The 20,500-nt window shown below is 38.0% G+C and overlaps 1 protein-coding gene across 3 annotated transcripts in view; it reads left to right on the plus strand.

Moving 5' to 3' along the window:
* RETREG1 (reticulophagy regulator 1) overlaps positions 1 to 17,480 on the plus strand; it is a 110,682-nt gene extending 93,202 nt beyond the window's left edge. For 2 of the 3 annotated variants that reach the window (XM_039842752.1, XM_039842753.1), the window contains 6 exons: positions 9,140 to 9,266; positions 11,406 to 11,490; positions 13,465 to 13,602; positions 14,403 to 14,467; positions 14,709 to 14,835; positions 16,903 to 17,455. In XM_039842752.1, the coding sequence (XP_039698686.1) occupies positions 9,140 to 9,266; positions 11,406 to 11,490; positions 13,465 to 13,602; positions 14,403 to 14,467; positions 14,709 to 14,835; positions 16,903 to 17,396 (1,036 nt within the window). In that variant the 3' untranslated portion in view covers positions 17,397 to 17,455. Of the gene's footprint in view, positions 1 to 9,139; positions 9,267 to 11,405; positions 11,491 to 13,464; positions 13,603 to 14,402; positions 14,468 to 14,708; positions 14,836 to 16,902 lie in introns of all 3 variants that reach the window. The other variant, XM_039842754.1, reaches the window with a different exon arrangement.
* Positions 17,481 to 20,500: the final 3,020 nt, after the last annotated feature.

Raw genomic sequence — 20,500 nt, forward strand, 5'->3', positions numbered from 1 at the left:
ACACACACACACACATGCATGCACACAAGCATACACACACGGAGGAACATATTATATATCCACAGGATTAAAAAAAATTCTAACACATTGCACTAAGAAATGTTAAAATCTGTAACTGGATACTGACTGACCTTTCTAAGAAAAATTCGACAGGAATTACCATCAACAGATGTTCACTACCAACAGAAAGCATGAGACCATTAGTCACTAGCTGAGAATGACAGGGTTCTGAGAGCTCTAGGCCAGAGCATATTTATAGGTGTGATGGTTGAAGCAGCTGCTTGTCATGGTTGCTAGGTGACCACTTAGGTTATAACAGACCCCTTTTTAAAAAAGTTTGTCTGCATGGGATGTTGACAATTCACTTACTGAAAAATAGTGTTTGGCTTCCATTTCCAGTTCCTATAGATTAAAAATAAAATCAGATAGTGTAAAGTAATGCTCATTCTCCTGAGGCAGAATGACAGAATTCTTCTAAATATCATTGGAAATGATTATTGTAATTTGAGTTTTTAGGAATATGGAAAATCTAAAAAGTGACTAGAATGGTGTGTGTGTGTGCATGCACGCATGTTTGTGTGTGTTTAAGAGGAGACAGCAACATCTGAACATCTCTCCAGAGGGTTGAGGTTGCCCAACAAAAACCAAAAAGGGACTCATGTTTATCTGTCACGTGCGAAGACTGGGTCTCGTTGATCCCCCTGTTCTGGCCTGGGCTTGCTCTCCGTGGTATCACAGATGCTCCTGGGGGTTGAGATGGGAGGGTGTCGTCTTCAGGAAGCGCATGCGGATCCAGGGAGCCCCATGGAGAAGTCGAGCATGTGGACCCACGTTTTGCAGAAGGAATTCCACACAAGATACTGATGTCTAGTTAAGGAAACTTTTGTAATAAATGAGACATATTTCCCAATTATCTAATTTCGAAGGCAGTTTAACTTTCCATTTCCAAGGGGAAGAAATTAAAACAAAACTATTTCATATAAATAAAAGCTAATTTCCAATTTTTGGACCTTTTGCCTATTATCATATATATTTTATATAAATAAAGGAATACATGCTAATTATTGCCTGTATTTAATGCATAGAAACATTCAGATAAGCGAGTAAAAAATTATATGTAATGTCACTACATAACCACTGTTAACTATTTTTGAGATTCTTCGATCTGCATTCATCGTTTATATTCATTCATTCAATATTTCATGTGCCTCAGATGTTAAGCTCTGTTAGCTGCTGAAGCCAGAGCCATATCTACGAATTCTTTCATGAAATTTAAAGTCGAATGAGGAGGCAACAGTACAGACGTTAAGTAACGACAACTGGTAATTGCTACAAAACGATATACTAGGGAGGCCAGGAAGGGGCTCAGACGGAGAGGATGCAGAGAGAAAATGCACACGGCATGCTTAACTCCGTGCCCGGCACATACGGAGAACTCGGCCGCCGGCCACCGTGACTGTGGTTACCATTGGCACGTGCTGTAGAATCACTCTGTGAGTCCCGATTTAGAAACAGCCACAGTAGTCGGGGCAGAAAATAAGAGTCGAAACTCCTCGGTCCTTAGTTTCCCCTGGAAACCAAAGCCCCTTTTAGATATTTCTGTTTCTTGAGCCCGGCACTTAGGGATTCTGTGTCCTTCCCCGTGTGACTGCCCTAATGTTCTTTCCCACTCATCTTTGAAATGATCCCTGGGTTCCAATCCAGAGACTTCTTCCTGTCTCTCTCCTCGCGTCGTGGGCAGTCCCAGCTCCATAGGTCCCTGTTCCACGGTGTATTTTTTCTGTGATCTTGATCAAGGCAGAGAATGTATCTGGACCTCAGTGTCCTCATCTGTAATACAGGAATAATAAATAGCACCTCACTCCTCGGTCGGTTGTAAGGATTGAATATGATAGCGAGTTTACAACGTAGAGGGCAGTGCCTGGCCCCTGGTGTTAGCTCTGTTTCTTTTTTGATTCTGGCTGAAACCTCCTTAACTTGAATTGTTAACTAACTGCCTTGCCTTGAATTATTCACCCTATTTCCAGCGTTCCATTCTACTAAAAAGTGTCATCTAAATAAAACCGCGATACTAACCACTTGGTGTAAGCTTATTCCATAACTCTTTTTAAATAGTTATTTCTACTTCCTACTTTAAAATGTATTATACAACTCTTCCTTGCTCCCGCTGAAAAATGTAGCACTTTATTTTGTGTTGCAGATGCCAGAAACCAAACTGAAACCAGCTCAAGGCTAAAAGGGAGTTGGCTCCCATGAAAGGGATGTCCATGGCTGGCTTTGCCTCTTGGGGCGGACAGGACCCAAGACCTCAAACCAGATCATGCGGATTCATTCATAGTCTCTGCCCCCCACCTGCACCCCACTTTTGCCTTCTCTTTCTCTGTCCACCACAGGTTACCTGCCTCTTGTTGGTAATTATCTCCTCAAATCTAAAGCTCGAGAAATATGTGAAAGGATTTGAGCTTTGATCTATTTTTAAAAAATCTAATTTTTTTGCTTTGACAAATAACTTTCAGTTATATTTTTTGATTTTTAGGTTTACTAGTATATTATTATCCTGTAAAAGGTACAATAATGAAAAGAGTATAATAACAGGTTCTCCTCACATGTGCAATCTGCAACTTAGTTTTTGATTTTTGTCCCCAATAGTCCTAAATACCATTAAATGTCATTTTATAAAAGTCAGTTTCATATATAATGATGGGAGGTGGGGGGGAGAGAGAGAGAGGGAGAGAGAGAGAGGGAGAGAGAGAGAAGTGTCATTTTGATACCTGTAAAATTTTACTTCTTATTGGGTGGGGGGTGTGCCTTAGTCACCTCTAAATCCCTGGATTCGGGAATGACTGACAGTCAACTGCCCTTGACACGTGTTTTTTGAAATGAACAGTAGGGAAGTGATACTGAGAGACATTATTTGTCCTATGCCAAGATTCATTAGTTTCAGCATTATTTCTTGTAGTGCTCCAAGGCATTGTGGAGGAAAGAGATGAAACAGGCTGCTCGCACATGTTCTCTCTTGCAGAATAACAATCTATTTTTAAAGAGCACAAGAGCATCAAATTTCTTAGTCTCACAGCACCCCCTAATGGAGAATACTGTGTGCTGCATTCTGAGTTTTATGTATGTAGCTGTTAACCTGTACAGACAAATTTCTTTTTCAATATAAAACTTAAAAGATGTTTTCGTTAAGTATATTTTTAAGAAAAAAAATGGTACATGATAATTTAGAGGGTAAGTATCACAGAAAATAAATCTTTCAGATCCCAGTTTGGCCACGTAAGTTATTTGGTTCATAACAAAACTCACCACTTTTTATTTCTATGTATGACAGAGTACTTAAAATCAGTTTGATCCCTTTGGAGCTTACTTTTAAGACTTGTTAGTATTAGAAAAGCATTTAGTCTAGGATTAATTATTCTCTGCTACTGAGGCAAGACCCTTCTGAGTATTCTACCCGATGTCCATGAATTCGAAGTTTTCCAGTCTGATCGATAGGGCAGGCATCATTTTAGCCCTGTTCCTTCTCGTCTTTTCTCATGGCCGTTTCCTGGACCCCCACACAGGTACTGGTAGCTCTCAGCTGGAGACTCCAGGGTCCCCCTTAGATAGTCAGCATTTTCTGTAGGCTGTGCTCCCCCACACTCAGTCCTGCCAACTCCAGTGTCTTTTGTCTTCTCTTTAGACTCTGAGTTCTATCTTTTCAACTCAGGTAGTCACCAGCATTTATCTTCCCTGTTCCAGGGCCTAGAAACTCAAGGCAATGAGCTGAACGGTCATAGGACCCACCATCTCTCAGGGGTGACCAACCTTCCTTACATAAAGCCCACGGTCTCGAAAATCGAAGTAACATTCTCATGGGATGTTTCTTGCAGTGACTCTTAGGGCAAGAAACACCTGTCTCAGAAACACCTTGGACACTTATTAAAAAGACAGATTTCTGAGCTTCCCCCAGGCCTGCTCCATCAGACTCTCTGGAGTGAGGCACAAATGGCCGCTGCGTAAACAGTGCCCCGGGGGTTCACTTTGAACTTGAGAACTGCCCAGGGTTATTTTGGCCAGACCACCTAATGTCTTTACCTAAGTGTGTTCTAATAGGAATATGGAGGCAGAAAGAAGGGATGTTAGCTTCACATTCTCCCCGGAACCTAGTTCCTTCTGTGATTAAGTGAGGCTGCTTATCCGAGGAGCCATCTTTCTAATGTTTATTCCCTTAGAGTTTCTCAGGCAAGTGAAACCATAAATTTGATCTATGGTAAATAAATGCTTATCTTGACCACACAGAATGTCTTTTGTTGACAATCTGTCTATTAGTTTTTCTTAGGAAGGAGAACGTAAGTAAACAAATCTGCCAGGGCTGTAGATTTTGGGGCCTTTTTTTTTTTAAGCACTGCACAGCTGCAGATCTTTGGGCAGAGACCATTTGAAAAATGGTATGGTCGTGAGGGGGCCAGGAGCTGTGGCTTCTCACTTGGAACCACTTCAGCTGGACTCAACAAGAGTGTGGGAGGCTGGGGGTGATGGTTATGAGAGAGGGACTCTCAAGTGGTGGAGTGTGCAACAGGCTCACTCCTGAGTGAAGGCATAAGTGAAGGAGAAAGCTGAAGGAAAGAAGCAAGCACGTGAAGGAGGAAAGAAGGACAGAAAGAGAGAAGGATGGATGGATGAACCAAAGAACCTGACTTCCCTTTGAACTTGGCAAATGCTTGTTCTCTCTGAAACTAAGGAGGAAAAAAATCAACCCTGGGATATTAATACCGAAGCCACTGGTGTCTAGTTTTCTCCACTAGATGAGCTGCTATCGTAGAAGAATTATACTCTTTGGTCAAGAACTTGGTAAAGCGTCGCACTGTTTTTAAGCCTCCTTTTGTGTGAGTTGGGCCTTCCAGTGCACATTGATCAGAGCCAAGGAGGGTGGGAAGATGGCCACACACCATGTAAATGATCTCTTTCCCAAGCATCATCCGGTATTCACAGGAGAGCCTTTCTCCGGTTATGTGCTTTCCAGATAAGGGTGTCTAGGAAAACCCAGAGCTTTATTATGGAGCAATTCAGTGCACGTGTGCGTGTGTGTGCATGCACGCGTGCAAATGTCACCTGTATTAAATATCCCAACCACCAAGCATGACTCTTAGTTTCCTCTGAGTATTTGGATTCTGCACACAAAGTACTCTTTTTTGCCGGGAGAAGCTGGGTCCTAAATGAGGCTACGTGGATGCGGGTCTATCACATCTCATGCCCTCTGACTCTAGAAAGGAGTGAGGAGGAACAGCGAATGTCCCTTCTCATTCTAAATTTCAGTGTGGGGTTTCTCCAAAGGATGCCATTGAGTTCATTCATCCTTTGAATAGGGCACGTGTTCACAGGAAATAGCACCGCACTAGAAATTTGGGGTCTGGGCTGCGGGTGGCTCTGCCCCAAACTCGTGGAGGACACTTGGGTTTTACTTTCTTCATCTGTAATAATAAGGTAATTTGAAAAGTTGACATCAAGTGTTCCATCTCATTCTACATTATATAACTATTGCTTTATGTTATATTGTGACATCATCGAATCGTGGTGATGTAAGTTAATGGTAGACCATATATAATGGAAGAGTATAGAAATATGCATCCAAGGGATACTCAGAATTAATCACTGGACAATTTAAAACTATATGAAACTTCCAGAGACTGACTCTTCTGGGTCTGTGTTTTATTTAAAGAAGTAAAGAGTGACATCTCTTCTTTGCCCATTACTTCAGATTTTCTTTTTAAATCATACATATTTCCAATAAATTTTAGTCAGCACCATCTGTACATTTATTTTTATCTCAAACATTTACTACTCTTTCCAAACCCATTTGGTTAGAAAATATTTCCAACTTGAACACAATGAATTTCTCATTTCTGTTGCCGATGATAACAGTAATTCAGATATCAATTAGAATTATTTAAGATTCTAAGATTAATGTAAATGTAAGTAACAAAGGAATTTATTGTCCCAAAATACTGTCACAGGCTTTTTCTGAAGGGGAGAAATTTAATATAAATGAGCATGTTTATTTACAGCTGTGGAAAAGATTCACACATTGAATATTCTCGTTTCTTCTTCCCGCCAAGTGGTAATATGCAGACACAGTGCTACAGGTGTTATTTTTATTGATTTGAAATAACAATACTAAACACACCAAGTATAAGTAAGACACAATGGTGGAACTTGATAACTTTTTACTAAAAAACTGAATAAGATAATGGATGAATGGATACTGAGATTTCTTCATATTCATTTTGAAGTCTACTATGAGAATAGGTAAGATTCTTAAAGGCAAAACAGAATTTTTAGTTATTTCATTTTATTAAGCAGCTTAATTGTATGAAGACTTTGCTCTAACATTATCTCTCTGCAGATAATTTATGTAATTATAGGGATTTAGTATTAGACTAGGCTCCTTTCCAATTTTAGTGCATTTATTTATTAGAGTAATAAAATATGTATACAAATGTGGTGTCACATCTGAGACATGTATCTTAAAGTTAGTATCAGAAGAAGGTACCAGCATCTATCCAAAATACCACTTATTCAAATTATTTTTCATGGCACTCGCCAGCAGAAATATTTTTACTCCACAGTAAATAAACTGAGGCAAAAACTTAAGTAACATTTATATTTTGACTACAGGATATGAAGGGAGATATACTCATGTGAGAATGTTATTCGTTAAATAAAAAGCATGATTATACATTTAAGTATCAACACATTTTTAAATAGAGACCATATATGTATATGGGTATATGTAGGCATAGCTTTAAGAACAGTAGTAAGTCAATTCTCATGTGTCCATCACTTAAGTTAAGAAATAGACACAATCAATACCCAGGAAGCTCCCACATGCCACGCTCAAGTCCCATTCCCTACTACCCTTCCCCACCCCTGCCTGAGGTACCCCCTCCTGAATCGTGTTTTGTATCGTTTCCTTGCTTAAATAATCTGTTAGCTTGGTGTGATTTTGAGCTTTATGTAAACGAAAACATACTGCATCTATTATTCTGCGACTTCTTCCTTTCAATATGATTCTGAGGTTCATGGAGTCACAGTTCATTTCCACCGGTGTTTCATCCTTCATCGCTTGAACACAACTCACTTCTTTTGTTCATTGTCCTAATCAAAAGATATATTTTAAATAGGAAATACCATCCATTCGTTTTATTTTAATCGTTAAAAGAACGATCAAATCATTCCATTATAAATTTTTCATTGTTTTCTGTTGGAATTATGTTTGCCAAATCCCTAACTCCATCTCAATATGCATAGAGAACAGAAATTAAAATCTGTCTTTCTGTCATCTTTATGGTCCCATTAACCTGAACAGTAGCCTAGGCTACTAACCTTGCTAATTTGCATCAAGTTTTGTTGTTCTAAAGTATTTAATAACCTTATTATTTTCTTTGCTGTTGTAGCTTTTGCTCTCCTATGCAAAATCTCGTTCCCATCAAGTAGACATATTGGGTATATGTAGGCATAGCTTACAAGATTTTGTTACAGATACAGTGCCTTCGTAGCCATTAGTTAGTATTTCTTTTAGTAGGTCTAGAATCTTTCATGAGGTACACAGACCTAGCGCGACATTTGTTCACCAAGAGGGGTAGGTAGAGTTAGTGGATGCATAAACCACTCCCTGATACCTGAACATCCCCCAGAGTTCATTTCTTATGACAATATCTATCTAGGAAAACAGCATCAGCCTAAACAGCTTAGCTCAGTGACTCTCTGGCAGAGCATTCGTTAGTTGAGGTTGATAGAACAAAGGAGGAAAACAATACTTTTCATTCTTCTTTTAATGCTATTTATTTCTTCTTACAATGCTATTTATTCTTTTAACTTGGATTAAAATTTATATTGACTAAGGAAATTTTATTTATTAGTTTACAAATTGTCTTAGTATTCAAAGTACACTAAAAAGTAACAGAATCTATATGTACACAATTTCTGCATAGTTGAACATTAAGGGCCAATGTAGTTTTGACTTGTCTTAGATGCTCCAGGGGTCGAACCCAGATGTCAGCCTCATCCTGATGCCCTTGTAACCATAGCTCAAATGAGAGCTCACTAATAACCCTTGTCTTTTACTCAAAACATGTTTACTTTATGGCCATATCCTTAGCTCTATGGCAGTGCCTTCATTTAATAATCATCTATTAAATGAATAAATTTGAGACCCCTTAGCAGAGCTTGCTTCAACTGGTATATTTTCGTGATGAGTTAGGATTGCAAGAGTGGGATTTGAACTTGATGTCATTGTAATTTTAGGGAATGCCCTGTACTTGCTTGCATCTTCTTTCTGGAGCAATTGTTCCTAGTTTTTAGCTCACTGATGTTCCTCTGGAAAGATTAGGGCAGGGACACGGCACATGCTTGGGACGTGCATCACATTCGACATGTTCTATGATGATGATTGGAAAAGGATACCCTAGAAAAATATGAGGTATTGTGAGATCCTGTTGAGTTAAACAATTTTCTGTAGAGTTGACCAGTTACAGTATCTTTGAAAATGTATCGTTGGTGTTGATGATGATGAAAATGATAACATTAATGCCAAGGCTTCTTTTAAAGTTGCTGTGGCTTCCGTATCCTTAAGATTTGAAATGTGTCTGACAAGCCCTCCAGGGCCCTGGAAGACCTAGTTCACATGCTCCTTCTCCAGCTTCTTGCCTTGATATCCTTATGGTTCACTCTGCCAGAGCCACACCCAGGACTCAAAAAATAGTGCTTTCGGGGCCTTCTGACTGCAGGGCCTCTGCGTATGTTGTACATTGTTCTTTCTGGAAGTCTCTGAGTCCTTATGGTAAACTCCTGCCAATCCGAAGTTTAGCTTAAAGTGACTTCTTGAGAGAAAATGTCCGAAAACCTCTACCCTCTCTCTCAGATTGTCCCTCATTGTGACTGGACAATCGTGTAGCTCATTGTTTAGCCTGTATCTTCTCCTGGCATTTGAGTTTTGTCAGGCAGATGTCTGACTTGTATACCTCTGAATTCACAGGGCTTTTCCTGAGAGCACGACCAACCGTGGGTGCTCAGTAAATATTTGCTGAAGCAATGAATGTTGAATGAATCACCCACAGTTCAGTTCATTTTTTTGTCTGTTTTCTTTTTCTCTCTGTAGCTGGGAGGTTATCGATTCCAAACCAGATGAAAGACCCAGGCTCAGCCACTGTATTGCAGAATCATGGATGAATTTCAGCATATTTCTTCAAGAAATGTCTGTTTTCAAACAGCAGAGCCCAGGCAAGGCAAGTATTCCAGTACGGGAGAATTACTGTGTGTGCTTGAAATGTGGTCAACTTAGAAAAGAATGAATCAATCCATTTTATCAGCTTGTAAGTGTTCTCCAGCGCAGAATATAATCTGCTACGAACTAAAAGCTGGTATCAGCAAGGTTCAGAAATATTCATGTGTTAGCACTAGAATATTCTCAAGCTCATATTTTGAAATTGGACTGGTTTTCTGTTTTTATACATATTTATCTAGCTTGTTAACTAAAATGAGTGGTGATTGGGCATATCAGCCAGACCAAGGAGAAATTTTTAATAACATCTTATTAAGAATTTCGGTTTATAGTTCTGAAGTCAGAGGGAGGTGAAATGAACACATAGCCCTTCAAGGGTGCTTTCAGAGATGACCAAATCTCACTTTTCATCTAAAAAGTGGAGATTGTTATATGATTTATTTAAGAAACAAAACCTATGGCAAAAGCATTTGTAGTGATTGTATACATGGCATGAATATTTTCTATTCAGACGAAAACCCATGAGAAGAGTCGTACGTGGTTCTAAAGGGAGTACATGGAGCAGCGCACCCACTGCATGTTTTTATGTGTAGAGGCAGCTTCGGCTGTGAACTTGATAGCATGGGTGAGGCGCAGAGGCATCAGTACACTCTTTCCTTTCCAGAGTCATGCTTGAGTTTATTGAAGGCCTACCTGTAAGTAGAAGGAAGAGCCTAGAAATGTCAGCATTTAAAATCTCTCTTGTACCATGTGCAGGCATGCTCTTAACTTCAATACTAGTATTAAATAATAGAAGCATACTTGGACACATTTTGAGCATATTAAAGTGGCGACACTGTATATGGATGGATTTTTAAAAATCACTGAAGGTGATTTTTAGAATAGATATCGATATAGTGGGAAGGGGCTGCATTTTTTATGCCAATTTGAAACGATTAAACATTTTTAGGAGATTCTGAACTTAAAACTGTACTGGATTGCATTAATGCGCCCCAAGTCAATTAGCTTAAGAGGATACTGCTACAAACTTAGTGCATAATCTGGAATACCTTTGCAAAACTGAATTCTGAATGTAGTAACGCTTTCATGGACTTAGTTGTTCTTTTAACTTTTATGGTCTCTTCTCTCCCATTTTATAACTAGAATTCTATATTCTTGAGGGACCCCTGCTGTTTCAGAAATAGCTCTCAATTTAGTTCCACAAGATCATTAATTCTCCTTTGACTAGTTAATTTATTATAACCCTGCACCAAAGAATGAAAAATCAAAGTTAATCTGAATTGTAGGCCCCCTTGCTTTCTTTTAATCGGTTATTAATCAGTTACAAATCTCTTATTCATATCTTTTTGAAATTTCCTTATTTTCTTTGCCTAACAGTTTAATTTAATACCATAGTTTAAAGATAAAGCAAAAGAAGTAAGTAGTTTAAGATTAGAGTGTGGAAAATATACAAAGACTTTATGGGAGAATATTTCTATCTTGATGTTTTAAATTTCTTAAAACAACCAAGAATTTTTTTTGGTCATGACTGACAGTAGGGAAATAATCACATTTCACTGTAGGAATTTCATTTCATTCGTAGTTGGTTTCTAGGTGACCTAGACGTGGGGTCAATTTGGGAGACGGGTATGATTAGGGAGAAGGTTAATAATGGCCAGTAGATTTATCTCAGTAGCTTATCAGCTGTGCAAATTGCCATTACATTTATGTAAATGCCTCTATTGTCTATATGTTTTGCTGTATTTATGAATTTCGGTGGGCTTATCAAAGTAGTTTGAACTTGCAGATTTAGCTGCTTTATTCTCAGTGAGCGATCCTGAGTAGAAGTTTCTGGGGGCATACAAATCTTCATTTCTCTTGCATCTGGCAGTTATACAGCCACAAACATGATTAACGGGAGATGTGCACTGTGCCGGAAATTAGCTTCTGGAACGTCAAAATGATTATTAGCAAGTGTGAAAGTGGACTTAGGCTGGTTGAACACAGCAGCCATTAGTCAAACCTAAGGGCAAAAGAAGTGTTTGAAAAACAGTTGCCATCATGTGATAGATCGCATATAGATAAAAAATTGTGTGTGTATCCTACGCTCTAAAATGTGTTGGTGTTATGCGTAACTGTCACATGTTATTTCTGTGATTTCTAGTTTTGTCTCCTGGTCTGCAGTGTGTGCACATTTTTTACGATCTTGGGAAGTTACATTCCTGGGGTTATACTCAGCTATCTACTCTGTAAGTATAGTAGAGCATCTGGCTAGTTTATGTGATGCATATGGTATCATTTAATGTCAATAAGACCTTCTGTGGTTTGGAAAAAGAGGGTTGAATCCTTATTATAAAGAAAGTTGATTATTCTTTAATTTCCACCTGCGGAAATTTTCTCCTTTTCCTACAGACGTGTTTATATTTTAAATTTGGAAGAACAGTTGCCAAAAGGCAGGATTATGAGTGATTGCTTTTATTTTAAATTGTGTCTTAAAACTATAAATAAGCTATACTTCCCACCCCCCAACAAATACATGAATATCTTTGCCCTTGTGCATGTTCTGTGGCTCAAGAAATAATTAAAAACAAAATGCGATACCATTATACCAGAATGGTTAAAATTAAAAATACCGATAGCATCGAGCTTTGGCGAGGATGTGAAACAACTGGAATTCTCACGCTGTTGGTAGATAAGTAGAATAATACAGCCACTTTGGGTAACAGTTTGGAGATTTCTTAAAAACTACGATATGTCCCAGACATGCCACAACTAGGTGTTTAATCAAGAAAAATGAAAGCACAAAAGACTGGTATGTGAATGTTCACAGCAGCTTTATTCGTAGTAGCCAAAAATGGAACACAATCCATAGTCCATCCACAGACGTATGGATAAACAAAGTGTAGTTACCCGTACATGGATTACTGCTCAGTTCTAAATTGTTAATGTGTGCAGCGATCTGAGTAAGTCTTAAAATAATTAGATTGAGTGGGAGAAGCCAGATTAAAAAAAAGTATATATTATATGATTCCATTTACATATAATTCAAACTAATTTTTAGTGACAAAGCAGAAGCCCCGTGGTTTCCTGGGGATGAGGTAGGATAGGTCAGGGAAAGGCAGACAGAAAGGATTAGTACAAACTTGCGGAAACTCGGGGGTGGTCGATATGGTCACGATGTTGATTGTAGTGATGGCTTTTAAGTTGTATCCATCTGCCAAAACTTATCAAATTGTACATTTTAAATATGTGCAGTTTACTGTGTGTCAACTATAACTCAAAAATTCTGTTAAAAAAAAAAGTGTAGATTTCCTGCTTCTGAAAACCATAATCCAGTGCTGCCACCTGTAGGTGGTACAGGGTAGGGGACCACACTCCACTTAACCCTCCTATTTCATATTTTTCTCACCAGCTTTAAAATTTACGTATAACACCTTAGCTTCTAGAGATATTTGAGTTTGAAACTCCTGTTTTAAAAAGGTGAACATGCACGTTTCCTAATAACAGAGAAATTAACATTAGGGAAGGCAATACCACCTTCGTTTCTTGTTGTATTCCTAACGCATAACACAGATGGCAAAATGGTCCAAGCTCAAGTGCGTTCTCCCAGTCAGAACTCGCGTATCATGTCAGCCTCTTGATCCGCCTTGTTCAGCAGGTGGAGGAGAAGAGCCAGAGAAGCGGCGTCTGACACAGGCGGGCATTGTTCGGATGGTTTGCATTCATCTCACTGATGGTTCACAACAGCCCCGGGAAATAGTTATTATCCCAGTATTATTGATGAGAGGCTAGTAGATAATAACTTTCCCATAGTGTAATGGCATTTAACAAATAAGTAGAGTTGAGATTTTAACCTAGGACTGTAGTCTGGAAAACACGAGATCTCTGTATAAATTTTGAAGGTAAAATGATTGAAGGGAGGGAGTTGATCTAATTGCAAGTCTTTGAAAAAATGACTTATAAGCACAGTGTGTGTGTGTGTGTGTGTCTGTGTGCGTGTGCACACGTGTGAGTGTGCACATGCGTGCCACACATATAGGAGTGAATGTTTTCATCACAGAGGGAAGAATTGAAATTATGAATTTATTTCACTCAGGCATTCCTCTAAAGAAAAAAAAACTATTTGTCAGTAAGGGAAATGGAATATTTTTGTGAAATACAAAGATGTAGTCTTTTGAAATAAAGATCATCTTACCTACACACTCTTTCTTCTTACATTTCAGTACTATGTGCATTTTTGTGTCCACTGTTCAAATGTAATGATATGGGACAAAAATTATACAGCAAAATCAAGTCAGTTCTGCTGAAACTAGATTTTGGAATCGGAGAATATATTAATCAGAAGAAACGTGAGAGAGCTGGTAGGTAAAGTTTGACTTTTAGATTTCATGCATTAAATGAGACATCAGTGGGTTATTTATTATGAAATCACGTTTGGTACATTTCAGGTGCTTTAGCTTTTTACTACATATTATCGCAGAAACTAATCCCTCCCACCCCATGTAACACAGCTTTTTCCTGTTTAGACTTTCATTCTTTCCTGAAACTTATAAGAAATTGACTTTTTAATCTAAATCGTCAGGGGAGGAAGAAGAGGATTCAGCCATTCTATATGATTTACGTTCTTTAAACTGTTTTATTTTGGGGTGGGCTATTGCAAATCAAAAATGGCACAGGTAGGACTAAGAGTGTGGGAGCCATATAAGAGGAATTGAAAGAATAGGGGAAGGAAAAGAAGATACATAGAGGAAAAACCGGTGTGATCTATTTTCACTTTTTAAGTTGGCTTATGACCTTACAGAGTCTCAAAGTATAGCAAGCATCACAACGTCCTGGAGGGCTCATTAAAGCATAGATTGCTGGCCTACCCCACAATTTCTGATTCTGTTGGTCTGAGTAGGGGCCTGAGAATTTACTTTTTAAAAAAGTTCCCAGTGATGCTGATGCTGCTGGTTCAGGGACCACACTTTGAGAAAGCACCGATATGGACCATTTCCCTTGGAAATCAGACATTTGCAAATACACGAAGCTTGTTAGTGCAAACATTTAATTCTATGGAAGCGCTGGAGAATATGACTGTGGGGGAGCACGTGTAATGGATAAAATACACTATGTCTACGCTGGCCGGGAAACTGAAAGCTTCCAAACTTTTTCTCAACAGAAGCAGACAAAGAAAAAAGTCACAAAGATGACAGTGAATTAGACTTTTCAGCTCTTTGCCCTAAGGTATTTTCTGTTTAGTTTTCAATTTGTTCTTGTGTGGTTTGACTGTAAATTTATTTATAAGCTCTAATGCTGTACGGTTTTCCTAATAGACTCCTCCTATTTCTCTAAGATGATTGAACAGTTCTGAAAGGAAAATGCTCATCTGGTTTTTATTTACTGATATTTTTGGCGTTAGTATGGAATTTTCAAAAGATTTCCCACAGACGTTTAAAATGTGCCACTGGTATTTATATCAACACAGATTAGCCTCACTGTGGCTGCCAAAGAGTTGTCTGTTTCTGACACGGACGTTTCCGAGGTGACCTGGACTGACAACGGGACCTTCAACCTTTCAGAAGGGTACACTCCACAGACAGATACTTCCGACGGTATGCTCACATTTCTAGATGCTCTTTTTCTCGTTACGCATGCACGCAGAAAGGTTTAACTGTCAATTGCCATAAACGAAATGGGGCATATCCTGTACAATGGAATATCACTTGGCTCTCAAAATGAAGTACCGACACATGCTACAACATGGATGGACCTTGAACACATGACCATGCTGTGAAAGGAGCCAGACACACAAGTCTGCATGTTGTGTAACTCCATTTATATGAAATGTGCAGAGTAAGCGAACCCATACAGACGGAAGGTAGACGAGGGGCTGCTGGGGGCGGGGGAAGAGGGAATTAGTGGTGATCAGCATGAGTTGCGTTTTGGAGGGATGAGAATGTTCTAGAGTTACATGGTGGTGATGGTTGTACAGGTCTGTGAATGTATTAAAAACCACTGACCTGTACACTTTAAAAAGGCGAATTTTGTGGTATGTGAATTATATCTCAAAGTGATTTTTTGAGTATGAATAAAAATCAAAGCAAGTCAATGTCAAAAAATTCTGCCTCTATTTCGAAAACAAGTATTTACAGTGAACAAAATTAAGTTCTAAAATGTCTGGTGACGTTGTTTATAGCAATAATGGACGCAGGGGAAAAGAGAAGCGAATCCCACATACCCAAGCTCGTCCTCGTTAAAAGGGGCCGAGCATAGAGGGCGAGGTCCCCGAATCCAGAGCTGACTCCAGGGTTTCTCATGTTTTTCTTCAAAGTTAGTTAAAAAAATTTAAACACTTAATTTTAAGTTCAATTTAAAATAAATAGACAACTCTTCTACAGTAACTTTTGTTAAGTCTCATTGGATTATTTTAAGTCGTCTTCTACAGTAACTTTTGTTAAGTCTCATTGGATTATTTTAAGTCGTCACATCTCACATACTGAAGATGTGAGCAGATTATAATGGAAGATTATAAATGAATTGTTTTGTATGTATTTTTAGAAGCAAGAACACACATTCTTTTTCTGGAGGAAGGCAGGAGACTGTGCAGTGTCTGATAGGAGACAGGTGTGAGGATCAGGAGACCCAACTTTAGTCTTGCCTTTGTCATTACTGTGTGACCTAGAACAGGTGATGAAATTTTTGTGGACCTCAGTTTCCTCATCTTTAAAGTGCAGCATTCGAACAAGAGGATCGTTAAAATCCACGCAAGCTAAATGTCTACCAGACTAGGATAACACTTTGTTCTCAAGCATCCCAGCTCAGATTTACATAACAAAAGGGCAACAATAAACCAACCCACGCATGATGCTTTTCAGTAATTGAATTGAAGATTTCAAATCATTACTGTAAAGAGTTAACCATTATACTGAAAGATTTTCTATGAAAAATGAAAAACTATAAATCACCATCTGCCTGCTAACCTGGCATTGCTTTCAAATGTCCCAAATCTTAAAATGTTAGGTATTGTGTGTGTGTGTGTGTGTGTGTGTGTGTGTGTGTGTGTGTATTCAAGAGTCGATTTTGATTAAAATGGTTTGGTCAATATCAGCTCTATTTATGGAATGTTTCCATGACCTCTGAGGTCACAAGTGGAATGGAAGGAGCAATGACTTGATTCATTGCTTTCAACAAACACAGGTTACAGATACTTGTGATTCTCTGTAGGTGAAAATAGTCCACATCTACTATACTGGATTCTGTGAAAACCTCCAATTGAAATATTCTTTATTTTGTCATCATACGTATCTACATTAGCTTAAGCTATTTCCCTTCCTAGGAGCAAGGTGAAATTGTTTATGGTGAACATTTAAACTGTAGTCAAAGCCTCAAGCTAACATTAGACCGGTTAAATATTATCATTACGTACACTGTCTCATGCTTACGAGGAAAGTTAAAGACGTAGGAGGAACACGGGGTATTTGCGCACCTGTGGACAGGTAGTGTCCCAGATTTAGGAGGGGTCCAATACGTGGCTAAGTTGCTTTAAGCCGAACCTAGAGGCTAGGTGAATGTTAAGGTTGCCTGAGGATTCAGATTAAAATAGGATGCCTTTGAGACAGCTATTTTATTTCCAATATGTAATAGTGTTTAAACATGAACTTCTGTTATACATTTCACAGATCTTGACCGACCCATTGAGGAAGTTTTCTCGCGAGAACTTTCAGATTTTCCATCTCTAGAAAACGGCATGGGAACAAATGATGAAGATGAATTAAGCCTTGGCTTACCCACTGAGCTCAAGAGAAAAAAGGAACAGCTGGACAGCAGTCTCAGACCGAGCAAAGAGAGGCAATCAGCAGCTGGTCTCACCCTTCCTCTGAGCAGTGACCAAACCTTTCAGTTGATGAGCAATCTAGCCGGGGACGTCATCACAGCTGCAGTGACTGCTGCTATCAAGGACCAGTTAGATGGTGCACAGCAAGCCCTTTCTCAGGCTGCACCAAGCCCAGGAGAGGACACAGACACTGAAGAAGGTGATGACTTTGAACTCCTTGATCAGTCAGAGCTTGAGCAAATTGAGAGTGAATTGGGACTTTCACAAGACCAGGAAGCAGAAGCGCAGCAAAATAAGAAGTCTTCAGGCTTCCTTTCAAATCTACTCGGAGGCCATTAGTCTGGGAATCAGCTTGTACAACAGAGCACAGATAAACTACCAAAAAATTTCAAACAAGTTAAAAAAAAAAAAAAAAGGAAAAAAGTGTTTTTGGAACTGTGAGCTTTACTGACTAGTTTTTTTGTCTTATTTTCCCTTCTGCAGTGAATTAATTGGATATATATCAGCTGACACTGCTAGATTGATATTTCCGATAGTTTTTTATGTAATAAGCATGGAAATGAAATATATATATACAGTTGACCCTTCAAACAAATGGGTTTGAACTGTACGGGTCCACTTATTTGTGGATTACTTTCAATAAATACTATAACTGTATTTTTCTCTTATGATTTTTTAAAATGACATTTTCATTTTTCTAGCTTTATTATAAGAATACAGTATATAATACATATATAAAATATGTGTTAATCGACTGTTTATGTTATCGGTAAGGCTTCTGATCAATGGTAGGCTATTAGTAGTTAAGTTTTTGGGGAGTCAAAAGATACATGCAAATTTTTAACTGCACGGGGGGTCGGTACCCCTAAGTCCCGCATTGTTCAAGGGTCAACTGTATATATATAGACATGAATACGAGAGGTTGTTTTTAAAGCAAAAAGAAAACACCAAATTATTGAGCTCCTCCATAAGTATTTCTTACTTTTTTCTTTACAATTAATTTTTCAAGCATGCAAAAACAGTTTATTGTAACTCACTGAAATATTAACAATTGTGAATACATGCTGTATCAGCTCCTCTGTTCCTAATACTTAGAAACAGTTAAAAAATTTTGGTTGATTTTGGTGTAAAAAGACAAATATTATCAAGGCCTCCTTATTTAAAGGACTTTAGGAAATATCATAATTAATTTCCTAGGAAAAATTTAAAAATATATTTAACTCCTTTGGATAGGCTGATACATTTCCATGTTATTTCTGCTGTTACAGACTTAGACTTACTTGTAAATGGCATGCTCCATTGACTGCCAGCTCTAGTCTTGCATTGGGTGGTATTAACCCATAGAAAGCAAGTAATTATATATCACGTAGATGGTGGTTTTGATGTAAACAGAGAATGAGCTGTGTTTTGTTGCTCAATTGTCATATATTTGTAATAGAGATATTGTGAGTACAGATCTAGTCTTACCTGCCCAGACTTAGGTTAAGCCCTCATCTTTCATATAGTGTCATAAGAAAAGTCTCTTAAAATCATGCACCTAGTTCCTGGTATGTTCTGTGAGTGATGTAGTCATCAGCAGTAGAGAAACAATAACTGTTTTTGTAGTCTGTATAGATTCTCCTACAGGAGAACACCTCGCTTGGCTTTAAAGTGTATTTATTTGCCATTGAAGTTTAAATAGTTCATCTGTTTTTCATTGGGAAGCTGGAATATATTTTCCCTTTATTTTAAACTATTTAGATGACCTTTAAGTAACCAAATTTGACTTAGGTTTTTAACAAAGGACTAAAGAGCAGAAATCAAGCTAATTTTGTTTTTGCGATACAACTTTTAATAGTGTTGAGGGACCATGTCAGCAACTACCAATAATCTCTTCAATCGTTGGGCACAGCTGGCATTTCTACAGGCGCATCCAGACATCTGAGACCCTTAGAAAGGAAGGATAATCCAATAATACAAGAAATCTGTGGTCCCCTCCCTTCATTTTATCCCTTTCATTTCTAAAGATTAATTGTAGGTAATCTGATGTTTTAATGTAGCATCTCTTATTTATTTTTTCTTTCTGAGGTATTAAAATATCTAGACTGAATTTTGCCAAATGTTAAAGGGGGAGAGGTTACTGAAGAGTTTGAACGCTTGCTTTTTTTGTGATTGACTATGCTTATATGTCATTAGTGCCTCATGACTGTGTTTGATGTCCTTTATTGATACAAAGTGAGCCTGTGCCTTCATTATCTTGCCCATTTTGGTACAAATGAAAACCTGGTGTTAGATCTATGAACTGTGTGGGTCTGGGAGGAATATACCTGAATTCTATTCAATAAGTTTCTGGACATGAAGAAAAATACAGTCACATATTTATAAAATAGTTGTTACCAGGATTCTTTCTTTTATGTGTATGATTTTTCATTTTAAAAATATTCTTGGCCATTAAGTCAAAAAGTTTAAAGGTCATTTCTGTTTCTTCACTGAGGGGAAAAGAAGTTTAATAATCCAAGTTATGAAAGAATGTGTTACAATCACTCAAAAGCTTACAAGAAAAGATAAATCAAGAGTTGATGGTATGAACAACATGCTAGAATCAAATGCTATAAACTATGATATAAAAGAGGCTTAAGGATGGGGAAGGGATGAGGATAGGGTAAGGTAGAAAAATGTGTTACCTGCACTGTGGAGGAGACCTACCAGCTCTCTATGGACATGGACAAGTAACATTATATATAACCATTTATATACTTCAATATCATTTGTTCAAGAGTATATGAGATTACAAATTTACACAATGCATTAATGGTATTCTTAATTCAAACAAACAGGGATGTCAAAGGTTTTTCGTGTGTGCGTGTGTGTGTGTATGTGTGTGTAATTATATACAATCTTATTTCTGATTTTACATATAATCTTATTTCTGATTTTAAGATAGTAACAGTAAACCCTAAATAGTAAACAGATCCAGTGCAGTAGGGGACTATATAGCGCTTACCATGAATATATATGTCATTAAAATTTGAAGCATGGATTTTTTTTAAATCGTAGAGTTGTAGAAAAATGTTTTGCTCACTTCCTGTAAGAAATACTGAAAAATCATACAATGGAAATAGCATACACTGACCATGTATTTTCATCTGAAACAATAACGCAAGGCCCAAGATCGAGCTTGCTTTGGAAGGTCAACCCAGGGTTAAATCAGTGTTTATATTCTCATTCTAAAATATCCTTGCTTTTTTCTTGCTCTAAAAATCTTCAAAAGTGATTTTAAAAAAATGCCTCTCCCCAGTTTAGTTTTAGGAAAAGAAACTTTTATAAGATTTTGCAATTGACAAACATCTTCCACATATTTAGGCATCTCACTCTAATATTTGATGTATAAATTTCTTCCTTTATAGAAGTGGCGAATGGCAGCATACTACTGAGTTTGGCTAGAAGCAAATCTACATTGAAAA

This window comes from Pteropus medius, unplaced genomic scaffold (assembly GCF_902729225.1).
Source record: "Pteropus medius unplaced genomic scaffold, Ma_sr-lr_union100, whole genome shotgun sequence".
Taxonomy (NCBI): domain Eukaryota; kingdom Metazoa; phylum Chordata; class Mammalia; order Chiroptera; family Pteropodidae; genus Pteropus; species Pteropus medius.